General features: G+C 37.9%; 1 protein-coding gene across 5 annotated transcripts in view; it reads right to left on the bottom strand.

Moving 5' to 3' along the window:
• Window positions 1-25048, bottom strand: part of TRPM3 (transient receptor potential cation channel subfamily M member 3) — a 386166-nt gene that overhangs the window by 237802 nt on the left and 123316 nt on the right. The window contains exon 1 of one of the 5 annotated variants that reach the window (XM_027752176.2): window positions 11324-11817. The exons of 3 other annotated variants lie outside the window; for them this stretch is intronic. In XM_027752176.2, the coding sequence (XP_027607977.1) occupies window positions 11324-11413 (90 nt within the window). In that variant the 5' untranslated portion in view covers window positions 11414-11817. Of the gene's footprint in view, window positions 1-11323; window positions 11818-25048 lie in introns of those variants that run through there. One more of the 5 variants, XM_027752177.2, reaches the window with a different exon arrangement.

The following is a 25048-nucleotide window of genomic DNA, read 5'->3' as shown; positions in this document are numbered from 1 at the left end:
GATACAGACCCATTATGAGTTCCTCATCTTAGCAATTTTGATTTTCTCAGCTTCAGGAAACAAGATAACGAGCTGCTGTTTATTGGTACCGTTAATTCCAGAGTATGTTGCCTCAGCGGTTTCTGAAAAGTCAATCTAGATTCAAGGGATATTAATTCTGAGCAGACAAAAAAAGGCATTAAAAAGCAACTTTGAGGATGTTAATGCTAGCTTTACTCATGATGATATATAATGCATGCTTCCAAACTGGGATTTTTCATTGGCAGACATCTTTTTCTAGATTATACATATACATTCAGTGCATTCAACAGCATTATGGTAGAAATGCTATGGGAGAAGAGACATATGGCAGCGTAGTTGAGACGGTGTTGCAGTATTAACCTTGTTTTGGCTAAGGCCAAGGAAGAAAGTGTGAACTAGGGTCCAACAGCCATGTCACCCAAACTTAAACCACTGTAGAGTGCTGGTGTCCATGCTCAGAGCTGAGCTGGGACTGGAGCTCCCCAGCTCCTTCCCAAAATCCTGTGGTGCTGAGCTGACATGGGCATACCTGGCAGCTCCCTGATTTTGGGATCCCTGCCTTACTGACATGAAATGACCTCTGAGATTCAAACGAGCATTTACTAACATCTGCTAAGAATAGAATTAGGCTTAGGATGACTGTCACAAAAAAAGCTAGTTATCAATGCTTGAAGCAATGTCATATAAAGTGATCACATTGATACTGAAATAAAGTGTATTCCGCAAAAACAAGCTAAAGTAGAATACTTCATCATGCAATTCCAAGCACTAGGAGCAAATACTCTATGAATAATGTGGTTTAACTGTAATAAAATCTCATTTTCTGATTACATCAATGCAAACAAGGACTAGAATTGCCAAGGATAGTGGCAATGTATACTTATTGCTCAAAGAAAATTAAAATTTCTATGTTATGCTTCTAATAAATTGAATTAATAAATGTTCTACACACTTCCCTGCAGCTATTCATAGTTATTTAATCATATTAAGTAGTTTGTTTCAACTGTTTGCCCTCCTCATTTACTTTAAGAGGAGAGTACATGAGATTTGATATGGAAAATATTTGCAGCATTAGTTATCCACACAACTGTTTGCAGCAGAGGTACCTGAACATACACTCAATCTTGAACCAAAACAACACAGTGAGCATTATACACACCCTAGATTATTGCAGTGTTTTTCCTCCAAGCTTCGAGCTCTGCTATCTGACAAATAAGGGTCACACCCTCTAAAAATTAGTGAAAGTGTCTCCATTGATTCAATTGGATTCACATGAGTTGGAAATAAATTAATGTAAAATAACTGTGTTAACACATTTCATGATGCTGAGATGCTAAGCGTGTCAGGTAATTTTATGCAAGCAATTTGCTCATTTCAGTGCTTGCTTAAAGACTTCATATTGTAGTCACATCTCTGGTAGACTGTAATATTGGTGAGCAAGTAGTTCTCATTTGCTCAGACTCTACAGACATCCATTTTATCATGGGATATTTTAGTAATGAATTTTTGAACATCAATAAACCAGAAAATTTGCACTATTTAAGAAATAAAAGCAACTAAAAGAAAATAACCTCATCCTTAGATCTTAGATATTAGTAATAGCAGTCATCAGACTCTTAAGATGAAGCAATCCTCTGAACAATTTACTATTCCCTTCCTGAATAAGCTAGAGTTCTCACAGTTACCATTAATAAGGAACTGCACAGGATATTTTTGTCTTGATAGATCAGATTTTTATCTTTAAATTGTTCTTAAGTAACTGCATGAATCAAGAAAAAATAAGTTGATCACATTTAATTTCCCCCTAGGATATGTCTGAAAATATTTTTTATTCACCTCCCCTCCTCCCCCCATTTGGATTAGCAGGATCAAAATCACCTTTTTATTCCAGAGAAATGCATCTACACATTAAATTTCCTCATTGGTATGTAATAAAGGTAGCGCTTGAAACTCAGTGTCTTAATAAGTAGAGCTGCTGATTGTCCCCCACATGGAGTTTTAAAATTTCTTTGCTAATGCGACCATTAAAAAACATTGGTTTTATGCAAAGAAAAAAAAGAATATTTCTGCTGTGCAAATAGAAAGGGATTGAGCCCTCCCAAAACTCTCCCTGAGGACTGATAGTTGTTAGTCCACTCACATTCTTATAAAATCAGTTAAACCAGAAAGACATTGTAGACAATTTAATGGAAATTTATTCAGTCTCTTCAGGACACTGAAATTAAGGAGGGTTGTGACACCTTCTGTTTCCTTATCAATCTAGTTTATAGAGCTAGGATTAGAATGGAAGATTGAGCAGGAGTCCCTCACATCCCTGTTGGTCTTTCCAGTAAGACATCTGAAAACTAAAGAAAGACAGAAAAAAAATGGGCAGCAAGGGAATATCAGTATCTTCCATATCTGTGGAAGATACAGGGGAATAAATAATCTAATAATCTTCATTGGAAGATGACGAAGATGCAAATGTCATGAGCTGATCTATTAAACCAGCCAATTTCCAAACACAGCACAAGAATTTTTAAGCAGAAAAAGCTGCCACATCTGTCTCCTCTGCTCATAATGGACAAAACAAGAAACATAGTTTTTATGTGCAGCAAGAAAGATCTAGGCAGACACCTCAGAAAAATATTTCTGATGGCCTAGACAGGGTCACTGTAAAAGACTGCCTATTGCATTATGGCTTTAGGAACTTAGACAAACACCTAAAGAAATTATCCATGTTGAACTAGTCCTGCTAGTGGCAGGATATAGTAAGCATCTTTTGGGGTATCTCTTTTCATAGCGTATCTCAATTTATTCTGTTCTCACAGAAGAAATTAAGCATAGGACCCCTAAAAAATTGGCATCACATTCTTTTTCAAGACAAAGTTGGATTTGAACTGAATAATACAAAAAAGTATATGGCTTCCAAGCAGTATCACTTTGCAACCAGCTGTATCAAAGACAATACAAAATTACAGCCATTGCATCCAGAACAAAAGGGATACCTTTAACTACCGCTCTGCTTGTCTTAAGAAGCATTTTGAGGAATCGCAGAAATTTGGTTGTTAGCATTATTGCCATCATAACCTGGCACCACTATTGTTTCTGTGACTAAATGCTAAACAGCCAAATACCTGAAAACTTCTTTAAATGACACAGTTCAGGAAAAGGGCCAGTGCAGAGGTGGGTAGAAATGTAGGGGAAAAAAAAATCTGAGAAAAGCTGCAGTATTATGGCTAGGTTGTGCACATCTTCACAGTTTCAATGTGATAGTACAGATTTTGCAACCAGAAAAAGACACTGTTCATCAAACATGACCTCCTGCAAAAGACATCACATACTAGTCTGAAGTACTGAACCCAAAAGTTGAATAAGAATATATCTGGAAAATGCCTTCTGCTATTCAGGACACTTAGAAAACTCTACATATAATCATATAAAAGTCAGTCTGAAAGGTCCTCTGGATACCCTATAATTAGTTCATCCAGTTGTTGTTTTGGTCTCTCTTTTTAGCTATATGCAAAGATGCATGTCCAGCCATTGCACTGTAAAACTGAGCTGTGATATTTAATTACAATAGACCCAGCAGCAACATGTCATGCCCATTCAAAACACCAGGGAGGCAAAAAAATTGCATCCTTCTGAAACAAAACAATGTGGTGCATCCTCCCTAAAATCTTAATTATGATGGCTCAGTAAGATACTACCTCTCCCATCTGCATTTACAAGCAACAGGTGAAGAAGAAGGTAAATGAAAAATGTTTCACTCAATCATCTTCTCACTAATGTAAAGTCAGCCTGATAATAGTTATAATTACATTATAAGAAACTGATATTTTCTTCAGCAACTTCCTTGACACTGTTAAAAGCACTTTGTCAGACTGTTTCATGTCATCATATTACTTGGTGGATGAAAGATATTTTCGATGAAGTGATTTTATTTCATGCTTTATTACCAGCTTTGACATAAATTTCCAGAGAGCCCCCAGGGTATTTCTTTTTACACTGTAGCATAGTCTTGTTAGCAATTCAGGTGGAATAAAACTACTCAGCTTCACTTTGTGGTCTTGTGCCCTGAATTTTTCACATGGCACCCTCTCAAACATAAGGAACAGTATAGTAGAATAACATTAAAATCTTATGCTTTTAATACACTAACATATTAAACAACATTGTATCTGTAACTTCTGGCTTGTATGACTTCTATAATTAGTAGCATTTTACAATTATTTTTAAAACAATAATTGTTTTAAAAACAATTTAAACAATGGTTTAAATTGTTTAAACAATTTTGTTGTGTTTGTTCAGAGCAAGTCTTAGTTTTTTCTTCTATTCCACTAATATACATAAAAATGCTACTTTTTATTATTTTTATTTCTCTGGAAATTACCATAAATCATCTCTCATGCAGTCACAAATTATGAAACTTCATTTAATTTCTGACAAGCAAGTTTAATGCAGTATTTCATATATTACCAATTAAAGGCCAGTGGGAAATGCTGCCACTTGCTGCCTCTTTAAGTACTCAAATCTGAAAAGGCTGAGGCTCATGGGAAGCAGAGATCATTTATAAGCCAAAACCTTCTGCATGCAGGAAAAGTGGAAAATCCTGGAGTACTTCTCTGATACCTCTGATATCTTCATCACCGTAACCCATTTGCCATGTGGCATAGAAGAAGGCAAAACCTCACTCTATTTTCTAAGATGAAGGTAAAGATGAAATAGCTGGATTTAGAGAAAGCAGTGAAAATAATATTGAGGTGCAAGAGGATAAAAACCTGTAGCAGTTGAAGGATTCTTATTTTAAACAGCCAAGTATTTTTGTACTGTAGCTGCTGCATCAAGACTGAAAATTTTGTATTACCTTTTCTATTACTTCTTTTTTGAAAAGCGCTCACATGGCAGTGACATATCTAGAAAGAAAAAGCTTTTTTTTTATCCCCTAAAATTCTCTGGTTTAAAAGAAGAAAGTTTGCATTCACACAAAAAACTTTGCATCTTTTCTAACCTGAAAGTCAAAATCATTTTTCCCTCTACATGGCATTAGGAGATCACAGTCTCTGCCTTCAAGATGTGTCTACTTTTCACATGTAGGCTCTTCCGTGGAAACATGACTTCCACCGCCACACTTTGTTTTTATCTCTCACTTTCTCTTTTTCTTAATTGGGAATACAATTCTTTTCGTGGAAACTAATTTGGTGCTACATCTATTCAAAGTCAGTGGTCATCAGCCTGAGTCATATTCACGGAAAAGATTCAGTCAATAAAGCAAACAGCTAACGCTCTCTGATTCACCTTTGATCACATAAAAAATGTACACTGCACCAAAGAATTAACCACACAGAGTGACTACTTGTTTATATAAAATGAAAAAATCATTATCGACTTCCACATTTCCTCTCCTTTCAGAAGAAATCCGTCAGAAACTCCTTACATGTGAACATGCCTGGTTGCCGCACGAAAAGGATCAGCTCATCTCACTGCTGATGAGAGGCATGACTTCAAGAAATAAGCAGCTTTCGAGAATGTGCAACCTCCAAAAGGTATATTATCAATTCTTCAACCTCAGCTGTGAAGTGTCTTCACCATTCTGCCATTGCTTGGTTATAGAATGTGAAGTACCAGAGGCACAGCTGACAGCTGAGCAGCAGTAATGCAAGCACACCTGTGCAAAGGGGCTGTGAAGCTACATTGCAACACCCATTGCTCCCCTAATTTGGGGTATAAAATGAATTTATTGACAACAAAACAGGAGACTGCAAAGACACAGTAATGCCCTGCCCCAGGTCTCTCTCCTGCCATCCTTGAATGGTGAAACTGATGGTACAAGGAGCAGAACAGATAACAGAAAACTGAATCTTTTTCTTTTCTAGAAACATGACTTTGGGGCTTCTAACGACAAATAAGTCAGAAACATGCAACATGTATCACAAATGTGAACAACTATTTTCTTTCTGACAGGAAAAGAAGTGTGTTTATCAAATAATTTCTTTCTGAATAGAACTTATATGCACTCCTAAAACTCATGTATATTTCACACCATATACAGCATCCCAACCATACCTACAGGTGTGACTAGTTTTTCTATTAGTGAATTTATTAAAAAAAAATGTCACAGTGACTGGTATTTTCTACATGCCTGTGTGTCAGGCAGTCTGATCTTAAGGGCTGAACTGTGATTCCTTCCCAAAATGCATCAAATTCTCCTGAAGGATGTATAAGGATGGCTCATTCATTATTACAATTTAAGTCAGTAAGCAGCTGAGTGCAGACACAAGTAAACTACTACCCTAATTTTACTATCAGTAAAGTGTGTATTACTTTCAAAAACATTTAGTAAACCACCTCGGTAATGAAAACTGTGCGCACTAGGATTCGTTCCAAGAATATCAGTTTTTCAGTCAAGACTCATTTCGTTGCAGTTTGAAAGGTGGATATAGTAAATTAACTAAAATAATAGAATTCTTACCTATTAAGCAGCAATAAGCTAGAAGACCTCACTGCCAACTGGACATCAAAATACTAGCCAAGAGCAAAAAAACCTACACATTTCGACTGCCTTTGTGTTTAGATTTCTGCTCATTTTCTCATTGCTAGTGAATAAATAGCATAAAAAGCTTATGCTTCTGTTTTTAAAGACCATAACACAATCTAACATTACAATCTCACAATTATGGCACACAAATACACTTAAAAGTATTTTAAAAAATCATTTATCAAAAGTATCTTTCCTGAAATATAGGAGTATTCTATCAGTCCAATAACCTTTTTAAAAAAAAAACAACTCTGCAATCCATGTGAGGAATAAAATCACATCCAAAAGATACAGTTCTCACCTCTCTTGTAGTCACTTTTTCTCACAGTATGGGGTTCAGAAGTAGAAATATTTTCTTTTTTATAAAGAACACACTTCATTCTTCCACCGTTATGGAGAAGCAATTTTTTCACTCAATTTACCAAATCAGATCTTTTTAAATTTTCCTGAAATAAAACTGTATTTGGTAATCAAATAGCAATGTAATTTTAGCTGTTTAAGCTATTGAACACTGTGGTATTTCGCCATGTACCTTAGTGAAGTCTGCCACATATTCCCCAGTCTTTATTCCTGTAGATACCTTCTTTATGGACATAACCAAACTTGCTGTAGGAAAACTATTGTCCACACAGAGCACAAGGATGCTAGTACTATATCCACATATATCAGATCAGTCAGAAGTTTGTATTAAAAGACACTGTGTCTCATTCTAATGAGCTATTATTCAGCTTTTTAGTTTTCTTTTGGGTTACCTTATACATTCTTGGTAGGGCAATTAAATAAAAATAACTAACAAAAAGAAAATCTAGTTTCTCATTTGATAAGAAATTTAATGTCTGATCTCTTTAAACTTCCACCAGTTCAGAGAGCTAGGTTAGGCTACTCTTTATTTGGTATAGTTGAGTTGGAATTTTTACTGAGTGGTATGCTGGCAAGAAAACATCCAAGGATTTCCTCCATTGTTTCTTCTGATTCACTCAGTTTCCTTTCCTCTGGCCCTTCCAAACTTCCTGTCTTACAAGCTTACTTACTGACATGCAAGTCAAATTCATTATGAAAAAATTTAGTAGTTTTATTAAGAAAAAAAAAAGAAGGCTGGGTAATTCGTTGTTTTTCAAATGTTGTACACTTGCCCATCTATAAGCCTCTGGTGTTGCACATTATGGACCTTTTATTTTTCAGTCCTCTGTCTACTCTCAGTTTATTTATTTATTTTTCTTTAACATATTGACCATTTCTTGATTGCATGGCATGTATTATCTCTGTTTCAAGCAGAAGTGCAACATCTGCAGTCTCTTCTAGGGCATGGGGTCCTTTTAGTGAAATCTTCAGTATGATGACATTCATTCATTTTTAAGAGCACACAACATTGTTCTAAAATGTCTATTTTCTCTAAAACTAACCTGATCATCTCAGAAGAATGATGGTTCTGCACAAAGCCACCTCTGCATATGTGCTTACATATGCTTCTTACTCCTTACTTCAGATAGGAAGGCATTAGACAGTGTGCTAGCATGTGTTTAAGCATATTGAAACAACTACAAAAAGTATCAGCATGGAATGGGCTAGAGAAAATAATTATTAGAAGGAAAAAAGAGATTTTTATGCAAGTGGCAAAAATCTTGTCTAATAATTTGTTTCAATCTGTACTTCAAATACAGCTCCTAGTACTCTGTGTGCCTGTCAGAAAATGAAAAACTGAGAAAACAGGATTATAGAACCACACCTACAGAGGAGGATATTAGTGAAGTGGGTTAGAACAGGAACACATGCCTGGAAGAAAAGCACAGGAACCAAAACTGGACAACATCTACAAGTGATCTATCTTATCTAAATTATACAAGACTACTGTGGCCAGAGCTCTATCAAATGTTAATTCAGGTAACAGAGCAGTGCACACCAATTCAACAGGATGGAACAAGAGCATAACCTACATGCTGAATAACTCTTTTTAGTATATATTTAAAACCAGTAATTTCAAGACAATCTGATAGATCTGTTAGTAACACAAAGAGCCTTGCCTCCATGCAAGTCCCAGATTCTAGTGTGAAAGCACTGATGTTACATTTAAAATTGTATCCACAGAATAAGAACTTTAAACTCCTCATTGAGAAGACACAGAATTAATTGAAAAGTTCATGTTTTCTGTTACAAAGGTCCAAGTATGCCACAGTGATTTTTTGTATGTATAACCCAGGAAATCTCTGCTATCCCTCATTCTTAAGAATGAGGTATATCCTTGAACTTAATGGTGTCATTCAGCTTTTATGCTGAGGTAGATTAAAATAAAGTATAGAAAAGACAAAGACAGAACAATATCTGATATTTTTGTACTCTTAATAAATTTACATTGCACACTGAAATAGAGTTTGGCAATGATAGAAAAGCATATAATAATAAAAATATGCCATAACATATCAGGTTTTGCAAAGTTTATTCTGTTAATGGAGGGCATTCTCTGAAGAAAAAAGATATATAGAAAAGAGTCTAGTGAATGTTTACTTAAAAAAAATATTGCATTAGTCCTTAAGACTAATTAATCCAATTGGAAACTGGGCAATTAAAAAAATGATCTTAAATTATTGCACTTGCCTTTCCAATGTGCTTGGATTTACAGGAGCACTTTTCATTTAGAAAAAGAAAAAAAAAAGTTGCCTTCTTTATTTTTTGGAGAAAGATACAAAAGAGAAAAGAATACTTCCTATATATAAAAATTTTCAATTTTCCTGAGGAAAACCAGGAAAATATTTATACTAATTCTCTGGTAATTTAATGCTGCTGTTATTAGTCTTTCCTTGATGAAGAATTTCTTCAGGTTGGCTGTTGGAATTAAGTCAATGGGGCCCCGTTCTTATGTCAATCGCTTGCTTTAAACACACTAAATAATAAAAGACAAAGATAAGAAGCAAAATTTTAAGCTCTCTGGGAGCCTAGAAGATGCTGATGTATGCATTTCCCTCTCCAATCAACCAGCTCTGCTCATGAGCTGAGGAAGGAGCCAGAGTCCCACCTCCTTTGGCTTGGTCTCTCCCGCACCTCACACACCCCTCTGTGCAGAGGTTGCTTATCTCTGGTTATTTTCCCTGCTGTTGTTAACTCCGCCGGGTCCACTCACTATCTATTCCTAACAGATTACAGCTGTAGCTTCAGAAAATCATTTTTAGTCAGTTCTTTTAATAATTAATCCCAATGTTCATCCTTAAAATATGCAATGAAGAGAAACCACACACATGGGGCGACATTTACCTGCCCAAAACCAAATACTGCAGATTACTCTGCTCACCCCCCGACCCATCGGTTTTGAGAATGATGGTAAAATTCCCCACATCTGAGCTCTCACATCTGGGCAAAATTATGTTTTCCTAAAGGTATCTGACTTGTAGAGTTTGCATATTCTCATGTGTGCTTCTGGGGCTGGGGGAAGCCTTTACAGAACAATCAACATCACCCTCTGATTTGTTCTGTATTAGTTATATTTTGATTTTTCAGCAATCTAACTTTTGTCTTTCTTTTGTTCTTTGGAGCTGCTCCCAGCAGCCATACATCTGGTTTGGAAACAGAAGTATTTTGACACTGTAACCTGTTCCTGCAGGGATGTGACAAATACCTTTACGATATACAGGATGGTCACTTGTGCATCACATATACAATAATTATACATACAACATATGCCTGCTAAGTGCACTGTCATACACTACACTGTTCAAGCATGTTACAGTAGTAAGAACTGACCTAATTTCCAAGCTACTCACATAAAATCAGATGGTTATATCAAATATTAATACACTGTTAGAATAAACACATTTTATTTGGCTGTATATTAATTTCAAAGCCAAACTATCAAATACTAAGATGAAATGAGATAAATAGTGTAATGAGTCTAATATTTTATAAAATAAAGCCTACAGGGAAATTATTACATTGTTTAAAATTTCATTGTACTATCCAATTAATTTAGATTTTCCAATAAAAAGAAGACTTTTCAGCTTAATGTAACCTTTTTTCATCAAAAAGTTGATTCAAGATATTTTGTTTTCCAGCTACAAATGCCTCTAAAACAGCTTCAATGGGGTGTGCAGTAGTAGTGGTACTCTGCATGCTGTGATTAAGAGCCCTCCACAGTATATAATCCCAAATAATTTTTTCAAATAGAAAATAATTGTTTCCTAGGAAGGTACATTTAAAAACACTTTCAAAAGCACCATCAAAACTCTAACACTTGGTTTAAACAAATAAAAAATCAGGTAGTTTCACTGATGCTGTCTGCACTGCCAGTCTTTAACTGACCTTATTCCCATGTACAGCTTTCAGCAAGCCAAGATAATTTTTTTCCACTGACATATTGCTCCACTTACAAGTTGGTCTGAGTAGTACTGGACCTTCAGGTATTTCTTAGGGACTACATAACCCAAAGAACAGATAGCAGAGGACTGCTCACAAAGGAACACGCCTTAGAAACAGACACCTTCTTCATCCCTAGAAGTTCACATCTTGATTTTTTTAAGATAAGGCAAATAGCAGCACAGATATCCATCATCCCTCTTTTCCTTTTTACCCCTCTTACAGACCTTTCTCGAGAGCCAAACATGCTGAACAGAGTACCGACAAACAATATTGCTATCTTCAGGTGCTCACAAGGGGTTTCAAAGGTAGCAGGGAAGGTAATTAATACTAAAGTTGGGACTATTTCTGAGTCAACTTTCCAGCAACAGCCTCTGCAGTCCTGCAGACAGGTGCTGAGCGGCAGACACCAGTTCCCGAACGCAAAGAGGGCTCTCGCCGTACCTTAAGGAGCCTGACCGAGGGGAGGAAGGCGGCATGGCACAGCTTCCGGATGGTCCAGTTGAGTGGCCGGGGAGCATCGGTCTGATTCATGACTGTCCACAAATCCCACCGGGAGATCAATCGCAGACCTGACAGCGCCTACCGCGGAATCCGCCCTCCGGGGCGCGGGCATCCCACGATGGGCGCGTCCCGCCCGGGCCCGCGGTGCCGCAGGGCAGAGACTGGGCTTGACTGAACTGAGCTGGGCTGGGCTGAGCTGGGCTGGGCTGGGTAAGGCTGGGCGAGCGGGGGGGCAGCGGCAGCCGCCGAACCTCCTTCCTCCAGCAGCAGCCTCCTGAGCGGGGACGGCAGTGCTCATGCATGCCAAATGCGGCTGAAAGGGTGGAGGCGATCCGCCCGTGGCTCTGGGCAAGCTGCCCCGGTGAGCGGAGAGGGGCAGCCCGTAAGAAAACCGGGATGTGGCGCTATCGGCCACGCTCCCTCCCGCCCGCCTCCGGGAGAAGCAAGGTTAGTCAGGCTCACCAAGCCTCCCGCCTCGCTCATGCGCTTCCCCGGGCCAAAAGCAGGGCAGAAGGAATTGAATTTAAATAAAGCAAGGGAGGGGTACCTGCACTTTCTTTCCCAAAGCGCTGCGAGGAGAGGGAAACAGGCGTGAGGGGAGGAGGGGCCAACACTCAGACAACAGACTGACAGAGGGAAAATAAATTCACACTTGATTTACTGATACAATGGACCTAGAAAGCATTTCATTAAATCTGGCATAATCAGTGCACTAGCAGCAAGTGGCAGGAGTTAGAAGCTGTACTATAAGAGCACGAGTGCTAACATGCGCATCCTGGACAAAAAAAAAAAAAAAAAAAAAACCAAAAAAAAAAAAACCAAACAAAAACCAAGTAAAAATTTAGCTCATTTTAATATTGTGTGCACTAAATAATTCTTTCAGAGACATGCAAACAACATGAAGTAATATTGCTGGAGCAATTCAAGTATAGAAAAACATATTTCCATTTTGGGCACTAAATGGCCCTCCCAGATAATGAAGATATTCTTAATGGCAGCTCTCTAGCTAAAGAAGAGATACCCTTTTCCCCACTATTTTTCTTATAGGATGGCGATTACATGAAGGAAGAGTTAGAAATTATAAAAGAAATCCTATAAAGCAATGGTGATTTTTCATTTTGCTAGTAATTACCAGTTTTTACTCAGATTATGGACAAAAACAGCTGCTTCTCAGTAAAGTTTAAGTCCCTCATAACTCAGGTTGGAAAATGCACTTTCAATTTACTTGGCTAGTTTCATTGATCTGCCATTTTCACATTTCCTTTTAACCTTAATGGACATATTTTTCCCCTCTATAATTAATTCTTAGCATCATGTCTACATTCATCAGCAAAAGCTGAATAATTCTCCAAATGAGGGTAAAGAGATCAAGGCTACTGTTTCTTTGGAACTTATGCATGCCAGCCAGCTCCTCTTCACTGCACCCTCTCAAGAACATAGTGCAAAACTGATTATGCACCAGAAAAGCCACCTGTTCCACCCCACTGTACATGGCAAAATTATAGAACTTCAAAGGTGCAGGGACTAAACCATGAGTTGTGTGTACAAAAGAAAGGGTAGGACACCAGGAGACATTACTTTGTGGCAAAATTTGTGCAGATGAATTTCTGGTTATGGTGGAGCAACTAGTTTAAATTATACATATTTAAACATCTCTTGCTTGAGCTCTTAATGTATTTGTTTAATGAAAGGAGGAAAAAACCCTACCTGATAGTGAAATGGAACCTGTGTAAGTAAGTATAATTAGCTGAAACTTCTTTTCCAAGCTTCTGTAAATGAGGCAAAATTAAATAGGTGGAAAAAAAAATTTGACTTAAAATAGCATACACCTTAAAAGATGTACAGCATGTTAACTTTGCTCAGTTATAAAGGTAATCATATCCAGTGATTAAGCTTTTGGAGTTCATAGTTAAAAGAAAGCAAAAGACTCAAATCAGAAACAAGAACTCACAACTCCCAGGACCATAGCTTTCCCCTATCCCACACTCTCTCAAGACATACTGATAGGTTTTTTTATCCTTGAAGATCAGGAAAGTTTCTTGGAAAGGTACCAAACTCAGCATTACCTTGAGTTTTTCACATCCATTTTGCATTAAGCATCTGTAAAAAACCAAAATATGCTAGGGACATGTGTACTAGGGACAATGAAGACAGAGTAATCCTAGCATGCTGCCCTTCTTTACAATGAGTAGAGTAATAATTCTCTGAAGATGCTAGAGAGATGAAGACAATGAAGAAACCTAACAGATAGCTTTAATAAACTAAAAATAGTGAGCGCAATGTGTCTTCTAGCTTGCACAGAGCTTCCTGTCTCTGAGATGAGCTCTATCATTGCTGCCTTCTGCAAACAGTACCTTAGGGACGAGAGTTGTTTTCTAGTGCAGCGTTTAATACACACCAACCTTTTATCACAGGCCTGATTTCCATGGCCTTGTGCCTTGCCTAGTCATCTGTATTGGCAGAAAGTGAGTGCAAGAATATGAACTTCTGTCAGTCACAGTGAGGAAACTGGTGGAGAGGACATTATCACAACATGGTTAGATCATTTAAACACTTTTAATTTTATTTTTAATGAATATTTCTTACTTATAAGTAATACTGTTGTGATTTTGAGGCTATTGAGTGTAAATCTGAGGAAACTGAAGCAAGGAGTTTTCTTTGTATTCCCAGCAGCCTCCATCAGTTTTTGGTAAGCATAAATGGTGAAGGGTTGGGAAGTAAAGAAGAAAATTCTGAAAAGTTTTCTTTTCAGACATTCTGACAACAATGGTTAAAAATATAGTGAAAGATTAGGGATATGATGGGGTTTTATGTGGTTTGGGGGGCTTGCCAATTCAGTGAAAAAGTCAGAGTTGAAATCTCTTATCCTTTTCCTGTCAGAAAAAGCAAGTGCTCAGCTCAGCTCTTCTACAATCTGAGGCCTATTAGGAGATGCAAAGATGTAGCAATCCCACTAGAATTTAGGTTCCTACTTTGTTAGATTTAAAAGATGGAGCTGCCACTTTCATATTTAAACTTTGTCCTGGAAGTATGATCACTGCACGATCAGTATTCATATCTAGTTCTTTGTCTCTTGTGAAGGAGCACCTTTGGTACCACAGAAAGGCATACCAAATAGAAGATAAATTCCATTGCTTCCTGCAATACAGAGATATTGCAGATTTTTCTAAAATCTATTGTTAATGGAAAGCATTTTTTGACTACTTCTTTTTGGATTACTGCAATCTAATGTGATAATAATTCTACACTTGGAAAGCTCTGATATGGTAAAATTTAACACTTCTGGGAATGCTACAGAACAGAAAGTGGCTGAGAAACTCATTAACATCCAGACCTCTCTGAGCACATTAGCAACGTCCAACATTTTCAACCTGAGAGCAAACATTAAACAAGATATCATAAGCAAACCCAGCCACTGTTCTCTTATCCTGTCCAAGTAACAATTCCTTTATGAAATAAGAGATTCAGTGTAAATAAAAGGCAGAAGGGGCTGGACTAGAGAGATATAGGAAACTAGAGAGATATATTGGTCATCAGGGTAGAAAACAACCTCTTCTGCGTGGCCATTGCCTAATGTGAGAAATATCAGACAGAAGAGTTTTCCCATGATATCACACCTGTTCTTCCCATGTACATCATGGAACAGAATTATAAAATCATAGAATTATAGAACAGTTTGGGTTGGAAAGGACCTTTAAAGGTCATCTAGTGTAACACCCCTGCAATGAGAAGGGGCATCTTCGAGTAGCTCAGATTGCTCAGAGCTCTGTCCAACTTGACCTTGAATGTTTCCAAAGATGAGGCATCTACCACCTCTCTGGGCACTCAGTATTTTACCACCCTAATTGCAAAAAACTTCTTCCTTATATCTTACGTAAATCAACCGCCTTCAGTTTAAAACCATTGCCCCTTGTCCTATCACAACAGGCACTGATAAAATGTCTGTTTCTAGCTTTGTTATAGGCCACCTTCAGCTACTGGGAGGCCACTGTAAGACCTCCCTGAAGCCTTCTCTTCTCCAGGTGGAACAGCCCCAACTCTCTTTGCCCCTCCTCATAGGAATGGTGCTCCAGCCTTCTGATCATCTTTGTGGCCCTTCTCTGTAAGGACCCTAGAACTAAATACGGTTCTGTGGAGTCACAACAGAGCAGAGCAGAGCAGATGGGCAGAGTCACCTCCCTTGACCTGCTGACCACACTGCTTTTGATGCAGCTTGGGATACTATAGGCTTTCTGGGCTGTGAATGCACAAATTGCTGATTCATGTCCAGCCTCTCATCCACCAGCACTCCCAAGTCCTTCTCAACAGGGCTGCTCTCACTCCATTCATCCTGTAACTTGTATGCATACTGGAGTTTGCCCCAACTCAGGTGTAGGACCTTGAACTTGGCCTTGTGAAACCTCATGGACTTCCTGTGGGCCCACTTCTCAAACTTGTGCAGGTCCCTCTGGATGGCATCCTTCATGTGTCAACCACATCACTCAGTTTGGTGGTGTCTGCAAACTTGCTGGGGGTGCACTCAATCCCACTGTCCATGTCACTGTTGAAGATGACAGTACTGGTCCCAGTAAGTACCTTCGAGGGACAACTATTGCCACGAGTGTCCATCAGAAAATTGGCTACTACCCTCTGGCTTTGACCATCCAGATAATTCCTCATCCACTGAACAATCCACCCATCAAATCCATATCTCTCAAATTTAGAGAGAAAGATGTGGGGGACCATGTCAAAGGCCTAAATACAACATCTGTGAGAAGAAAGACAGATCTTCACAATGTAGATAGAGAGCCACATTGCCAAGGCATGCCAAGGCGTTGCCGAGGAGAACCTTTCCTTCTTTCCCAAGGGCTTGCACTGCCCAATGGGAGAGTAAATACCAGAAAAACTGAAACTACCCTTGCGCCCCTTTGCTTGCAGTGCTCATCACGGGACTACTACATCAGCATATCTGTATGCTGATGCAGATGTGTAAGTTCTTCATAACACACTTTGGTCATCTCCTAGGTTTGCAGAGGAAATGGCAGGATGTCAATAGAAAAAGAGGTAATTCAGAAGCTTTTATGTAAAAGTCAGAGCTAACAAATCCTTCCACAGGTATAGTCAAGAAGCATCAGTCACCTTAGTATCCAGCCCCTTTGCAGGTCTGTAAACTAAACAATATTGAAGAGTACATCAATAAACAGAAGGCTACATTTATAACAGCAATAGTGTTTTTTTTCAACACACTCATATTTCAATTTATTTATGTTCATTTCATGTGATTTCTTGCAAAAAACAGGGAATAGAAAGATAAGTATATGTTATAAAGTTTGGATGAAGTATATTTAATTTTATGCCTGCCATAACATCTTAATAGACCCAAATTTTATTGAAGCTTAACTCGATAGGTAATTAAATTATAAAACTAATCCACTGCTCTCACATCTTTTCTATTCACTGTATGCCTGAGGTAGTTTTTCTGCTGTTATCTTTGCTAAGGTATTTCACAGGTCTTCTGCCACATGCTCATAATTCCCTCTTCCCCAGACACAGACACAAATACTAATATAATGTAATGTATAAATACTTATAAAATGTTAATCAAATAATTTTTCATAGATGGAAATGATTCTATAGACCATTTCAAGCACATATATGAACAGTATTGTATGTAGCTATAAGTTATATCTTTTGGCAACTGAGCAAAAAGTCAGAATTAAGGGTATTCTTTCTTTACCCTAAGTTTTCTAGGTGTGTGTGGCAGTTTGAGCCACATTAGGAATCCAGAATCCAATTTCCAGGCTTCCCCCCACCCCTTCCCACAATTTTTCCCAACACTGGAGAGAAACTTTCAGGTGAGGCTTCTATAGGAGAAGGGGGAAGTATATACATTTATTTACACAAATAAATACTATACAAACTAAAAGCAGCTATATATATATATATATATATATATATATATATAACACTTCTATCAGTCCTTTAAGTCCCTCCCTTTAACTTTAGTCCAGGAGAAGCCTTTTCAGGCTGGGAAGTAACCAGTCTCTCCCTCGTGGGAGTGTTCTGGGCCTGAACGCTCCCCCCTCACCAAACTCCAGCTGCTTGTGGAAGTTTGTCCTCCTCACGAAGTCCAAGAAGATAGCTTTGAGTCCTTTCTCATCGGTCTGCTGTGTGATCTCTCTTTCTCAGTCTCATACCTTGGTTCGTAGGCTGCTGCAGTGTAGTTCAGCTTATCAAGCTGAGTCAGTTTTCGGCTGCCCCCGATCAGCTTCAGCAGGGCAACTCCCGAGCTCTTGGCCCATCTCCAGTTTTGCCTGGGATTCTTCTCCCGAGCGCCGAGCCTCCTCCTCCGGCCCGTCTTTTGGCTCAGCTTCAATGCTGAGCCTCTCCTCCACTTTACAGCAGAGGGAAAGGAAAAGCCCCCCTCCACAGCTTAACTGCAGGAAGGAGGAAGAGGGCTTGGCTGCAGAGCCTACCTCTCTCCTCTTACCTCGGGTGCTGTGCATCTCTTCCTTCACAGCACACACTCTAGATGCTGCCTCTAACTCTGGCCTAGGCAGAGCTGGGGGGCCGCAGGGCTCCCCACCCTCCCGGAGGGGGAGAATGAAGGAGCCCAGCCACCCCGTGGCCTTCTCTACCTACACACAGCAGACACCAACAGAAGAACTGCCAACAGCTTCCGGTGCTGTGTATATCTGATTTTGAGCAGAAGTGAACAAGATGAGCGGTGACTGGCTCTCCAGGGAACACTGTCCTGGCACCCAGTCACCTCTGAGCACCCGAACTCTCAGGGGGGGCCAATTTCAAACTATGACAGTGTGTGATGAATATCTAATATGATTAAGTTATTTTATATGCCTATTACCTTGAGATCAGGTTTACCTGATCTGCATCTGGCTTTTGCCTGGGGAAGCACCTAGCTGGGATCTCAAGGGTAGCACAGACCCCAGCCCTGTAGAGAACCAGTGGAAGTGGACTTGTGAGAGAGCAGGGGAACTGGGCAGTGCAGGCACACCCAATACACCCTTTTCAGAAGTTTTTTCTAGATACCTATTTGATTGCTGCCAATTCCAAAATACGTGAGTGGAGGAGTCTGAAAGTCAGGCTATGGACACAGAAAACGTAAGTTTGAGCAGACAGGTCACAAGGAGCCCTCACCATTATTTGGGATTTCATTTCTGCAGGTGCAGCAGAAAGTCCTGATAATTTGCACCACTTTACCCTCACTTGTTCTTCAGGTACTTATAAATCTGCCAACCCTTAAGTATTGAATATACATCTTTGAATGATGTATTTCACTAGACATCCCTCTGTAATAGCAGGTTGAAAGGGATTAAAACGCATAGGCATATAACCCTTATATTTGGAACTAGAAATGTCCATGGCTAATTGTTACTTAGATACAAACACTGCATTTAAAATGCAATCTATCTTAGTTTAAATAGACTTTCAAGTGTAGACAAGCTGCCAGTTCTGTAACCTCTACAACACTGACAGAAATAAGGCTGTCCAAACATGGAGATTTATGTTTACCATAAAAGCTGCTTTCCATCTTAGCCATTATGTTCTTATATGTGCTTTTTAACTTCGTGTAGATGGTTTCTCAATTTTGACCTGTGACACCATTTTCTCTTTAATTTCTCATTCAGATATCAAATTTATCAAGTTATATTAGTGTAGTGTTTTCTAGTCTTGATTATTTTGCTAAATAAAATGCAGAAAAATATGATGCTTCATGGAAGAGATCAATTCACTCAATCTTCAGCCTTTGAACATTTCAACGAAGACCATACAGAACAACTCTCTTGCACTTCTGCATTTCTCTTCACCTGTCTCAGACAGATGCAGCATGCAACATTAGCATCTTTCTCACCTCAACTCATAGTACTTCAGAACTGAAAAGTAGTTTAATATCTTTTGAAAGTAGCAATGACTTACAATAATCTCTAATGTCTTCTGCTATGGGGTTATAAAAAAACCCAAGATAACCAAATCATATGTTACACAGGTACTGTGTTTCTTCATGCATCACCTCCACAAGCTTTACCCTCCTCCCGAAGGCAAAGGCCCTACCCTAGAGCAGACACCATCTCTGATGATTAAGCCTGCTGAAACCTCCTGGTTCAGATGAGTTGAGCACATTTGGTTTTTCATTATTGAAACGCCTACTTTCCCGAGAATTCCCTTCCACTAAATTTTTATGGTTTTCAACATGCATCAGTGCAGACAACTAATCCTGCACTGCCTTCAGTACTTTCCCCAGCTACTCAGTTAGATGTGTACCAGTGTTCATATCAGTTTGAAGAACTAATCTGGCCATCAAGTACTTACAATGCAGGGTGTCTGCCAGTAAAAGGTTCAGTCACCAAAACTGAAAACAACACAGTGGGGCACCCTCACACTTGTGAGGAAACACCCCAGTGGCTGGTGGCCCAGAAGAGAGAAAGACAGCAGGCAGCACCACAGAATTGGCTGCAGGAAGATTTTTAAATCAGTGTAACACAAACGGACATTATAGCGATAGCAAATAACAGCAAAAGTCCTAAGTAAAGAGCTAGAATTAGGCTTATTACACAGGTTCTATGAATTAACTAAATGTATACTTGAACTTTTATTAGGAAATCCTTCCCAGAAATTACAGACTCAATGGAAATATATAGCTTGACTAGAGTTATAAGTAATTTTTTCCACTCACATTTTGAGCAACAATGTCTTCTACCAGGCAATAGAAAGACAACTTACAGAGTTGTTGATCCTCTGCATCACCTGAGCAATTTGTGATTTTCCTTTAAAGAATAACACAAGGAATTAAACAAATGGAGAATGGCAAAAGCTGAACAAAGTTGTGCAACAAAAGTGTTCAAAACCACACTTACGTTCTCAAATACACACAAATGACTGCAGAGGTCTACTTTAAAACACACTTTCAAACTGATAACTTTAATCGGATCTCTTTTCAGCACATGTTGATTTATTTTTAAAGTCACATACCAAGTCTACATATGTTCTAGTTATATTCTGGTCTCACAAACACCTGCAATTTTACACCTACATTTTCACTTGGACAATTATTAACACATCTGGACAGCAACAAACTCTGGATGGTGTGATATTGGTGTTTTCCATATTGTCGGTTGCAATTACTATCTATTTGTGTACAGTGGTACACTGGGGAAAAAACAAAGTTTGGGGGCTTTTAGACTGATCACTGATCAAAGCTTTAGGAAAAGTAGTTAATGCCCCACAGAGACATTAATTTGGTTTCCTACTCAGACACAGCAGAGGGGTGACACAAAAAGTGCCAGATGAGGGCAACGTTAAAAAAAGCATCAATTTTATCAAATAGGCTGTAGTCTCAGCTTGCATTTGCCTAACCCCTTCCTGGGAATTATTTTTATTTGTTTGTTTGTTTGTTTTTTAATTCCTTTTGTTGTTATTAGAGGACTTGGACCCTTTTCCTGCTCAGATGTAAAGTATAGTTAATTTTCTTGCTCAAAAGAAACCACAGGAATTAGAAAAACAGAAACTAATTGTTGTTTTTACATTTCCTTACATCTTTTTCACAGTTCATAGATAAATTAAATCAGTTCTTTTGAAAAGTCATCACTCATACTTAAAAAAAATCTGCCCAAAATGTGTTACTCTTGATGGGAATTTTTAAATATTTGTTTGTGAAGCCCATACTAAGTAAATAGAAACAACAGTCCCTTATTTGTGCAGTTTTAAACTCTTAAACCAGACAGCAGAGTGGAACTAGAATATAAAACTGCACTGCAGAAGAAACTATATATTTTTATTTTTTTTGTAAAGTACAACTGTAGCACTACTCGTGACAGACCAACTACTAGTTTATTTAAGTTGCCTATTCTTTTCCCCTTCTCCAAAGAAAATACTCATAACTGTTAGAACAGAACAACAGTGGAGTCCACAGGAACAAGATAACACACAATAAGAAAATGAAAGAGAATTATTTTTCTTACAAGTGTCACTCAGTTACACAACTGGTCTCTGCAAAAGCCTTTAAGGATGCAGTGTGCTCATGGCTTCTCTATCACTACTACAAAAATCTAGCCACTCATACCAATACTAAATGGAAAAATTTCACTGGCAATATAAAGCTCCTGGAAGGCTTTTCTGGAAGAGCTTTTTTTGCTTACTCAGCAAGTCTTTGTCAGGTTAACATCCTCACTGTAGACTGCTCTGTAATATCCAACAGGCATAGCATAGTAGTTATTTTTAAAGCACTCTGATATTCGAGCCCCATGATTAGTAGAACTTAACTAATTCTACTAATACTTATGAATCCTTATTAATAAGATTTTCAAATCACAAGCAAAGACAGCACATAGGTATCATATTTTAGGCCCTTCACTACTAGAATCTGAAAATAAATCTGGGAGAAAGCAATATCCTAATGTAATAATCCCATGTTCTATTTTATCAAACAATGGTGATCCTGCCAGCCTTACCAAATGACAGATTCTCTCCAGGGCTGTCTGACTTCACCCTGTCTTTCGTGTTTTTAGCACTTCCTCAATAGGCTGGGTCAGAAATTTTGGCTTTGTGATTTATGGCTTTGTCCTAGAAGGCAAACAAACAGTTGCTTCCTGTTTAGTTGGCACTAGACTTTATTCCTTTATTGTGTTATGTATAAAGTATCTGTTATATTTCGAACACAAATCATTAGGTATTTTACAGACTTATAGCAAAGACTTTCTGATTATTAATGGAAGAATTAAGGTTCTTAATGAAAGATGGAAAGTATGATTTATGTATCATTTTACTACAGCAGTTAAGCTAATTCAGAGGAGAAAAAAATTAAAAACTGACTATTGAAGCTGGACAGACATAAGCAAGTTAGAAATTCTTGGGAGAAAAGCCTTCTGGAAAATAATAATGAACATCTGTACAAATATTTGTATGTATATCTATATACATATATATATAGAGAGATATATTTGTGTGTATATATGTATATATATTTGTATTATATATATATTTGTGTGTATATATCAACACCTTTGATAAACACTTTTCAAAGTTATTTGACGTCTGAAAAAATTTTCCAACAAGTCAGCTCTTGGGAGTATATTTTCATATGTGGAATTCTTAGTAAATTTTTAGTTAATAGTTTATGTGAAAAGAACTGCACAAATGCTAAATACTATCTGGTTTTCCACCATAGTTCATGCAGCAAGCAGGAGAGATTAACATTTATATACTCCTGGAAAAAAAAAAGACTTTTTAGATAATTCATAATATTTTGTGCTTATTCTATGGAAATTGTCTATTTACCCTCTTAAATGGTTTGGGTTTTTGGTTTACTTTGTACTAAGACACACACAGTTTTAGACCTCTGAACACACATCTTATCTATTTTCTGTTCTATAAAAATCTACAGATAAAATGTGTTAAAAACATAATTTGTTTAGTATACTTTTATTTTATTACTTTTAATTACTCTCAGCAATCTATTTTTCCCTTTTTCATTATTTTTCTTTGTTTTTATTACAAGCTTATAAATTTCTAGTTTTTAATGACCAGTAACAAAAAATCATATATGAGGGCATTGCCTCTTGCACTACTGATGTAGCAGAGAAAGGGAAGCAAAATGCAACATAAGATACCAGAAGGTATCTCCTGACTTCAAAGTTCTATGAATTATTTAGTTTATCTAGCTACATGTCATACTTACGGTATCCGTTTTAACTACTGTGAGAGAAAAATGCCAGCTGAATTTTTTTCAGGCCTGAAAGCACTGCTCAACCTTGTGCTAGATAAAAAAATATAACTATCTAACTGGTGGTAAGAAACATATGGATTCCACTTCAGGCACACTAGGTACAAAGGTGACTCAAACAGGTGAGAGAAAAAGCCCAGGGCTCTCATCAGCCATTTTGACATGCACATAAATCTCAGTGTTAAAAGATATTTTGAGACAATGAAGAGGAAGAAAAAGAAATGTATTTAAGTGCAATCAGAACAACCAATAATGACCCTAGTTATATACTACATCTGTTTTTTTTTTAATTCTACTAAAAATAAATTGTCAGACTCATAACATATTTATAAAGAAAGCCTTTTCATGTGTGTATCCATGACAACCTAGATTTATATTTTGAGCTCTAGAAGGTTGTTACAGCACAGCTTACATAAATTACTTGAAAGAATGTAACAAGATGGTTTGCTACTTGAGGTATTTTATTTGGCATAATATATAATATTTTGACTATATTGAAACATGAGAAAAAAATGCACTATGCAGTGATTTGAAGCCAGTCTTGTCATAAAGTAAACATGTTTTTAATATAAGGAAAATGTAGACGTACATTATGACAAAGAACACTAAAAATTAAAAAAATCCCTGAAGACTTAGTAATTGAATATTAGCATGCCATAGTTAGAAAAGGAAAGAAACATAACAGAAATGTAAAGCATACATTGCCTGAAATAAACAAAACTCCTTGCGTTTACACTAGTACGCTGTCTGCTGGGGTTCCATCTGGACTGCATTGGGCACAGGCAATCTATTTTTTTTCTCTCTATTACCTAGGGAAAAGGGTCTACTATCACTACATTGAGCACTACTAAAACTGCATTTCTGTTACACATGCTTTCTTTTTGCATTTGACTTGAGAGTCATAGTATATTATTTATATAATAGGTTAACATACTAGGCAGTTTCCAAGTACAACATGGAAACAATAAGAACATACTTCATGAGATTTCTCCAAAACAGATATCAGTGACTTCCCTCATATTTTGCTGTCAAATAAATGTATTGTCTATTTTGGAAAGAGACTTTGAGGGAAGAGAGATACGACCATTTTAATAACTGTTCAATATACTGCTCAGAATTCAAGTGAGGTTAACAACTACAACCTTCATGACCATCTTTCTGAGCAGAGCCTACTGCTTTGGATTGCAAGCTAGGAAAACAAAAACAGTGGACAAGTTCATAACAGAGAGTTTCCTCGAACTCTCTACTGAGGAAAAAGTTCTTGACATCAGTGATGCAATATTTGGGTGACATATTAACAGGCAGCCTGGGTCTCTGTGGATTCCTTATTTCTACGACCATACTGGGGTTTTGGGGGCTCTTGTCTTGGATCTCCAGTGAAGAATTATCTAGTTGAGGGCAACATGATAAGATTAAAATGAAATTCAACACATCCATAAAATGCAACAGCACAAATTTCCTCTGTAAGACCAATACACAGGCTTCAAGGACAGCAACACAGATATCATCTGCACTTTGTGAACTCTTCCAATGACATACCCTGAGATTAACTCAGTTGATGAGAGTGTGATGCTGAAAATGCCAAGTTGTGGGGTTGAACCCCGTACGGGCCATTCACTTAGAAGTTGGACTTGATGAACCTTTTGGGTCCCTTCCAACTCAGAATATTCTGAGGTTTTGTGACAGAAAAATAATAGAGATTAGGCTAACACTGGAATGGCACAAGTTTTGCCATGTTCCTAAAGCAGATCCGTCAAGTGAGAGGGATGTTTACCTTGCAGGTATCCCCAGCTGGTCAACTGTGGCCTTCTGTGGCCTGTTGTCACCTCTCTCATTGTCCGATGGATGGGAAATAATAACTCTATGGCTCCTTTTCTTACCTGGAACAATGGTCTGTATGTGCAGCATAAGAGTCCAGAGGGTCAAAATCTTTGCTCTTTTTTCCT

Source organism: Pipra filicauda, unplaced genomic scaffold (assembly GCF_003945595.2).
Source record: "Pipra filicauda isolate LSUMZ 115617 unplaced genomic scaffold, ASM394559v2 scaffold37_size4185640_pilon, whole genome shotgun sequence".
NCBI classification, from domain to species: Eukaryota; Metazoa; Chordata; class Aves; order Passeriformes; family Pipridae; genus Pipra; species Pipra filicauda.
This window is presented reverse-complemented; position numbering and strand designations above follow the sequence as displayed.